The sequence below is a fragment of the Condylostylus longicornis genome, unplaced genomic scaffold, assembly GCF_029603195.1.
Source record: "Condylostylus longicornis isolate FDR11 unplaced genomic scaffold, ASM2960319v2 ptg000004l, whole genome shotgun sequence".
NCBI lineage: Eukaryota > Metazoa > Arthropoda > Insecta > Diptera > Dolichopodidae > Condylostylus > Condylostylus longicornis.
The window spans coordinates 6,396,889-6,405,770 of record NW_026577973.1 but is presented as its reverse complement, the minus strand read 5'-3'; the positions used below and the strand labels follow the sequence as shown (position 1 = coordinate 6,405,770).

Sequence of the window (8,882 nt, the reverse complement as noted above, 5' to 3'; positions counted from 1 at the left end):
TTATTACTTTTACCTGTTACTTTTAAAAATACGTACACATTATGTTATAACAATTAGATATAAACAGCAAAATTTTAAGAATGTTTCTATTTATTACACCTCTGAAAGTCATTCAATGGAAAAGCAAAACTTAGTAAAAAATAAAAAAAATATTAAATTCAAAATCAAAAATAAAATTTAAAATTATGAAAGATAATGTTATAATATAAAGCTAGTATAAGAATAAATTAAATACAAAGCTGCCACAGTAAATATAATCAGTACTGCGATATTGGTATTTTCAATGCCAAAATTACCGTAACAGATTTTATTTTTGTGTTGAGTTTCTTCAAACATGCATTTTTGCCATAATAGTGACTTTAAAAATCGTTAAAAAATCTTTGAAAAAGACATCCGAAATGTTTAATTTTTTACATGAATAATATTAATGCAATTGTTAAAAAGGAACCTGGTAATGTCAAAACAGATATCAAATATTGAAATATTTAGCTTCAAAATTGAAAACAAAATTACTTGTTTCATGTTATTTATGTTATGTATATGAATTCGTTTGCGGGTGACAGTGTTTTTAATCCGTCATGTTTTATGATGTAATATTATTAGACTGGAATTATTTTGTTCAAGATGGATATGTTTATATGTTATAGATATACGCACATATATGTTATACGTGATACTCTATTTAATCGTTCCTTGTTTTAGTTCTACTACATCTGAATTTCAAAGTTTTTAACATTTAGCATAAAAAAGCATTCATTATGCTTAATCTAGCACAATTAAATCGACGAGACATCGCAAATTATAATAAGAATATAATATGACAATATGACAGGATGATATGACAATATAATATACAAGTAACTAGAACAACATGTACTTGAAATTGGAATATTTGAAGTAACGAGTACTTAGTATTCGCATATCACGAATTGTCATTGTCAAGTAAAAATATATAGACATACATATTTCGTTTTTTTCTTTTCTCTTCGTAAAAATGAAAATTAATAAAAATTAATCATTATCATATCTTAGCAACGTTAAAAAATATATTTAGTTATTAGAGACTTTTAGTTAGGATATTTAACAAAAAAATTAAAAAACAAAGTTATTAATATACCAAATGAACGGTTTAAGGTAAATGAAGTTTATTAGAAAGTTTATGTTTGTAGAGAATTTCTTTGTCTTATGTCAAGTGATCGTCCTACTACAAAGTGGCTGATATGAAAAAAATTGATATGTAATTAAATATAAAAAAGAAATAATAAAAATAATTATATTTTGGATTGATATTATTACAATAATTGTATTTTTTAGTTTAAGTGAATTATGTTGCATGTTTTGCTGTCCGCCATGTCCAGGACCTATTGCAGCAAAATTGGCCTTCCAACCACCAGAACCAACATATAAGCTCACATCTGCCGATGATACGAATACAAAGGTAAACTCAAAAAATTGTTATCGTAGCACAAATAAAAGTGATTCATTGTTTACTCATTTTCTTGTATTAAAAATTTTATTTATCGAGAGTTTCTACTTTTTTTTTTATTTTTTTTTTATTTTAAAGTATAATCTACATTTAACAGAAAGGGCTGAATGGCAATATTCGGAAAGAGATAAAGGTAAAGTTGAAGGATTTTTTACAAGGACTTCACGTGGCAATTTAATAACATGCATTTATGTAAAATGTAGTAAAAATGCAAAATATACATTACTATTTTCGCATGGTAATGCTGTTGATTTAGGTCAAATGAGTAGTTTCTATTTAGGTTTAGGTGCGCGTATTAATTGCAATATATTTAGCTATGATTATTCAGGATATGGTATGAGCGGTGGTAAGCCATCTGAAAAAAATTTATATGCAGATATTGACGCAGCTTGGCAAGCCTTAAAATCAAGGTATTATTAAAATATAAAATTTTTTGATAAGATATGCGAATAACGAAAAATTGAATTTCAGGTTTAATGTTAGTCCTGAAAACATAATACTTTATGGCCAAAGTATAGGAACTGTACCAACAGTAGATTTGGCAACAAAACATGAAGTTGGTGCGGTTATCTTACATTCTCCTTTGATGTCTGGAATGAGAGTTGTTTTTAGAAAAACAAAACGGACTTGGTTTTTTGACGCATTTCCCAGGTATTTCTAAGAAACCTTTTAAAAATAATGAGATTTTTTCCTTTTTAGACTAAGTTAATACTTTTCTAAAGAATATAGTACAATTCAAATGTTAAAGTTCATTTTAATGTAGATTAGCTATCTAAAAATTGTCGATAAGAAATTACAACGAAATTTGTTTCATACATATGACAAAACGATCATTATTATAGATTATTTGAACTTTTCTAATTGTTGAAATTGAATTGAGAATTGATTTTAAATTATTCAACAACGAAAAATTTTGAAATACATATATTAAGGTTTTAAAAATTTTTTTTAGTATTGATAAGGCATCAAAGGTTAAATCTCCCGTTCTCGTGATACACGGAACAGACGATGAGGTAATAGATTTCTCTCATGGCATTGGAATTTATGAAAAGTGTCCAAAAGCTGTAGAACCCCTTTGGGTTGAAGTAAGTAATATTATTTTTATTATGATTTTCATATCTGAACAACAAATTTTTAGGGTGCCGGGCATAATGATGTTGAATTACATAGTCAATATTTTGACCGATTAAAAAAATTTTTAACGGTAGAATTAGTTAAATGACAATTAAAATCACAGCCCAATGCCGAAAAAAGTAATACTGAAAAAGATCCAAATGATGGTATTTAATTAATTGTATGCCAAGAAGAAGCATTTTGTTAGCTGCCTTTTCTATTTTTAGCTTCGACATCAAGTTCAGTTTCCACGAAAGCATTGGCTGAAAAATTACTCTAGCATAAGGGGACTGGCTCTTGTGCTGGGGCGACACATTCAAATTATTATAAGTTATTAAACGAAACAAATGCATCAACCCGCAAGCTTGGTGCAACAACAATCTCTGAGTCATATAATGTTGCCACTAGATTAGAAAAAGCCTCAGTGGAGAGCCAATCCGGTCAACGTTTGTCTTCATATGCATTTAATTCCTCAACATCCATAACAACTACAGATAATTTTAAAAAAACAAATTATTCTCAATCCCCAAAAACACCGAAGAAATCTCCAATATTGCCTACTAAGGAGAGTTTGATTTCATCATCTTTGTCGTCTCCACATAAACCAAGTGCAACCAACTTTATATATTCCAATAACTTAAAGTCTCCTTCCCATATGGATTGTGTTCTAAAATGCACATGCCCGAAAAGTCCGAATTTAAATTCTTTACAACATCCTTTACTAACAAAGCAGCAAAATATTTTAGAACATACCGGACAAGATTCAAGGTATTTAAATTGCAAATCGGTATGTGATGCGAACACAAGTCCAGGCTTACGTTGCATTCGAAGCCCGAAAATTGATCAGAAACATGCTTGTGAAGAAAATTTGCTCAAGGATTTTAATAAAAATGTAAATGAGAATACGGATAAAAATCAGAGATATCATGCAAAGCCGAATCCAAGTCCTAGACGTTTAATATCAACAAGAAATGCCGCTACGAGCCCCCATTTGGATATGAGAAAAGTTCAAAGAAATGAATTGAAAACTAAAGATGTGAGAAAAGAAAAATATATTGAAATGGGAAATACTGAAGTTGCAATATCATCCAATCGCGCTTCCTTAGAAAAATCTAATTCTTTGGGTGAATCAAAACCAAATCGACAATTAAGGACTACCAGAAGTTTGTCCCCTAGGCCCCCTGTTCGTCATCAACATGCCATTATGGTTTCAGATGAAAATGATATAGTTTCTGTAAAGGTTTCACCAAGTGATGATTATGAGACTTCATTAAATAATAATCATGAAAATAATAATCCAAACAACATAATGAATAATAATATTGCTTCAGCATCGATTCCTCTCAATAAAGCTTCATTTCTAGATCGTACTACTGAGAAAATAGACATAAAAAGGAAACATAAAGCAAAAAGTGAACAAACATCTCCAAACATTTCCGATTTTGACGGCATATTTACGTATGAATGTAAGGCAAATAATAAAAGTACAGGTTGCTTAATATATGTTCCCTCAGACCCATGGCTGAAGATGCCCGATTCTGAAAATAGGAATGACATAATTGTATCATCTTTGAGAAAACCAAAACTAAGTACAACAAAAAGTTCTAAATTGTCGAAGGAAACACGCTCTCTAAGTCGTGGCAATATTGATACGTCTGATCCATGGGTTTGGAGGAAAGAATCTGAAATTATTAATAAAATATCTACTAGTAATAATAATATTAAACGTTCTCCAAAACAAGATGCATATCGTCAATCAAAATCGTTTTCAGTTACGAAATTTGCTGATTTTTCGATATCGGATAATAATTTTACAAACACTAATAATAGACCAAAATTACAACGATGTAAATCACCATTTTTTACGGAAGACGAGTTTAAGCGGGCTCTTAACAATAAAATACCTCCACCACCTTCATCGCCAACATTTCTTATAGCTCCACCAGATAATCAGTATTCGTCTACATCAATATATAACTATCCATCGGTTCAACAAACATCCCAACCTCAACCAACATCACCATCGGCAGTTAATAAATCTAATCGAAATATTATATCGGCAAATTGCTCACCTCGTAAGGATTCTTCATTAAGTTTTCAATTGCAACAAAATCAACCGCAACAACATAAACAGCAGCAACAACAGCAATCTCAGCAAATTAATAAAAGCTTATTGAATGTTTTTAATCCGAACATAATGCAAGCAAGGCATAGTTTTTCATCAGGTTCTACTTTATCAACACAAAAAGATGACGAATTACAGTTAAATATACGCCGTTTGAGTGAACAAATTAAACATAATCAAAGCGGTAGTAACTCTGGTATTGTTGGTATCGGAAGTAGTGGCGGTGCTGATTTCTCTGATTATTTAAAACAATTTCGTTGTAGTGAAGCTAAAAAAGCAGCAGCCGAATTAGCTGCATTGCAGCAATCATCAACAAATTCTAATACAATTACATCAACGATAAGTACTGCACCCTCATCATTAACTCATGAACAATCTGTAATAAAATCACCTAGAAATACAACGAAAAATTCTGATCGGGTATTAGAGACAACGTGTTAAAATAAATTAAAATTTATATTGGAAGAAAATATAATACATATATCTATACATAATATTATATATATATTTTATTTTGTATCTTTAAGCAACTTAAAATATTTTTTTTTTAATTTAATTATAAGAAGAAAAGTATTTAAACAAGGAAAAAAAACAATTAATGAAGAAAAAAGTGAAAAACGCAAAAAAAAATTTACCGGAAAATTGACTTAATTATTCTATAATTATTATTTTGTGATAATTTCTTTTACATATTAATATATATCTACGCAGAATTTATGTATGATTTGTTTATATATTGTAATAGTAGTTTCATTTTGCGAAATTTAAATTTCAAGAATTGCAGTTTAGCCGAGAGATTTATTAGAAAGTGCATATAAGTTATATTTTATAGCAGTTTGTAATGAAATTATTTTCAAAAATAATAATTATTGTTTAAAAATATAACAACGTAAAATTTAAATTGTGCAATTTCAATTTTTCCAGAATAAATTTATAAATTTAATTTCATTGTATTGAATTTTTATTTCATAGTATTTATATAATAAAACAAAAAAATAAAAACAATTAATTAAACATATATTTTTTTTTAAATTTGCATTATGTTATAAAACTTTGTATCCAGTTCAAAAAAATATTGTATTCGCATTTAATAATTTAATTGTATACATACGTATATACATATATTATATTAAAATACATAAAATATTAAAACAGTTGTATCGCTCAATGTCTATGTGTTCGCAATATTATTAAAAAAGTAAATAATATTCTAACTTTTTTATTTATTTGAAATAAAATTCGTCAATTTTTCTAATTTTCGTGCAATCATTCACTTATAATTCAATTAAATTTTTCTCTTGAGATATTTTGAACATTTTGAGAGTATTGACTGTAAGTTAATTATATTTTAAGTAAGTTAAATTTTTTAAAAAAAAATTTTTAAGTAATATAAATATTTCAAAATAAAAATAATTTCATATTATCATTAGAATTTATAACATATACACATATACATATATAAAAATACAAAAAAAAAAAATAAAATATCAATTAAGTTAATTTTAGAAACAATCAATTACAAGTTTAATTTAAATTTCATCATAAATATATTTTGCAAAATCAAAATAAATTGTAAAAGAGAATGTTAAAATAACTTAAAAGCAAATAATAAAATTAAATAAATTTTTAAATTATTTTACTTTTTATTTTTATTATAAAATTTTCATATAAATACATACCAATAATTAAAATATTAAAAATAAATGTGAAAGTAAAAATACTTTATTCAAAAGTAAATATATTTTGTGCCAAGTTAAATCTGATTTATTTTTAATTACTACAATCAAATTATAATAAAATTAAAAAAAAAATATATAAAAAAAAAAGAAATATTAACTGAAAAAAAGTTATTTCAAAATTAAAAGAAAATTATAAGCGAATGGATACAAAGAAAGGAAGAAATCCAAAACAATTAGTTATAAGTAAAAAAAAAAAAACTATTTCAAAATACGAAAAAGCTATTTAACACACAAAAAATAAAAAAAGTACCACATTTATAAATAATAAAAGATTCAATATTGCATTTTTAATACAATAAATATATTGTACTTATATATCAAAATATTATATTCATGTATTTATGTATAACTTATATATATTCTTATATAAACTTATATATTTGAAATAAAAAAAAATTTAAAATCAATGTCACGTAATTTTAAGTAAAATTACACTTTCCTTTTCCATTTTTTTTTCATTTTGTTAATATTTAGAATTTTGAAAATTCGAAAAAAAAAACAAAAAAATTAATGGAAGTTACAAAAATTACAAAACAAAAACAAACAAAGAAACAGAAATAAATCTTTAAGTGTTAAAATACATAATTGAAAATACATAAAAGTTATTTTGTTTTTGTTTAAGGTTTAAAGGCTTCCTACAAGTGAACTTAGTAGAATTCGATAGTACTGAAAAAAATTGCAACGTTTACATTTAAAATGAATTTTTTTAAGAGAGAAATGCAAACTATGAGTCCCAAAGCGTAAACAAATTGTGCCCAAAGCGTAAAATTTACAAACTACCACATTCAAAAACATTTGCTGAAAGCCTTTGAACATTGCATATTGTTCAAAAATATACAGTTTTAGACGACATCAAAAATGAGGAAAATTTTTATTGTCTGTCAAATCCCAACGGTTTCTGAGATTTGTACATAGATTTTATAAAAATTTGGTGGAGTTTTTATTTCCTTTTATTATTCGGTGTTATATACGTAACACGTTCGCGGACGCTAAAAATTTCAGGGAGCTACAAAAATATACAGGCAGTTATTTTTGAAACTAGTTGTAATATTTCAAATCTGATTAAACATGTATTATAAGAACAGTCAGAACATTGTATTTTAGCCATTATATACAATGAATGTTATAGCATCCACTACGATATAGATAATATTTTTCAACTAGAGTGACATTAATTATGTAAATGAATAAAAATTGGCTTTAAAATTTGAATAATATAGCGTTCACGCTATTTTGCATCACTATGAAAATGAATGCTATAGTATTCGCGTCCGCGAACGTCTTAAAAATACGTATTAATATTTTGTGCCACTTATTACTCCATTGATATTCTTTTACACTGAAGAAAATATAATTAAATCAGTAATTTCTTGCTTTAAAAGTAATATCTTATAATCGGTTTTGATACCGAAAATTTAGAACTTTAATCCCAATGACTCGAAGCCAAGTTCATACTTAATTTTAATATAAGAAAAGTTATTTTTCCATTCTTGGAAAATTTTTCAATTATTATTTCTTGGAAAACCAAACAATTTTTAGTTATTCGTAAATGACTTAAAGTAAGGGAATGGTATTAAACGTTTTATAGATTTGCATCGATTTTCTCTATATTAAGGTAACTATGTGAACGATCACTGTATTGAATATTCTTTAAAATTTCATCATTTTTATTTAATAATGGTAAAGTTCTATACTGTAAAAAAGAATTATGTTTCTTTGACTTTAAAATTGCAGTAAATCACTGTTAACATAAAATTCAGCTCATGTATGTTGCTGCATATAAGTATTGCGACTATTTTGAAGTCCCAATTTCAATTTCCAAAACATGAGATATGTAAAACCTATTTATCATTTAACCTAGTTGACGCGTGTGTTCGTCTTCTTTCTTCAGTCAAGCCTTTCTATGACTACTGCGTATCCAGTATGTATTAAAATTGTATGATAAAATTACAAAAATATTCTTAAACACATAATGTATATCAATTTTTGGATATTATGTGTATATAATTTTTGAAACCTGAACATGAAATTTTGTTTTTCTGGTGTAATTATTTCTCTAACGTTTTGTTTTCCTAACAAATTAATTACAAATTTAAAACTTTGCAGTATAAATTTATTCAAAAGATTTCAATTATTTTAATTAACGAATTGGGAGGTCAATAACACTGAGGAAGCAGTTTAAAGGCAATTGCTCAGTTTCTAGCATAGCATTAACGGTGCAACAATGAAGGATGGGTCGCCTAATGACACAAAAATAAAAATGAGTATTATTAATTAACAAGGTCTGATTTTTAAAAAAATATTTAGAAATAAATTTAGAATATTAAAGTAAAACTTTGTTGTCGAAGTTCAAATGAATTTTGTATTAAAGAATTCAATATTTCATTGAAAAATCTAGAACTATAATTGAATCACAAAC

General features: G+C 26.3%; 2 protein-coding genes across 3 annotated transcripts; both read left to right on the top strand.

The window, feature by feature from the left end:
* Positions 1–969: 969 nt before the first annotated feature.
* LOC129607892 (alpha/beta hydrolase domain-containing protein 17B) lies at positions 970–2,966 on the top strand. 2 transcript variants are annotated; one of them, XM_055519145.1, is made up of 7 exons: positions 970–1,134; positions 1,315–1,438; positions 1,565–1,896; positions 1,958–2,137; positions 2,439–2,571; positions 2,625–2,766; positions 2,827–2,966. In XM_055519145.1, exons 1-6 carry the CDS (start codon positions 1,121–1,123, stop codon positions 2,706–2,708), a joined length of 867 nt encoding a protein of 288 aa, XP_055375120.1. In that variant the 5' UTR covers positions 970–1,120; the 3' UTR covers positions 2,709–2,766; positions 2,827–2,966. The 2 variants fall into 2 exon arrangements, with proteins under 2 accessions (XP_055375120.1, XP_055375111.1); XM_055519136.1 differs by having other exon boundaries at positions 970–1,237.
* A 288-nt stretch (positions 2,967–3,254) lies between these two features.
* Positions 3,255–6,717, top strand: LOC129607884 (GATA zinc finger domain-containing protein 7). Its single transcript, XM_055519125.1, has one exon. The coding sequence runs from the start codon at positions 3,255–3,257 to the stop codon at positions 5,163–5,165; it is 1,911 nt and encodes a 636-aa protein (XP_055375100.1). The 3' UTR covers positions 5,166–6,717.
* The last annotated feature ends 2,165 nt before the right edge of the window (positions 6,718–8,882 follow it).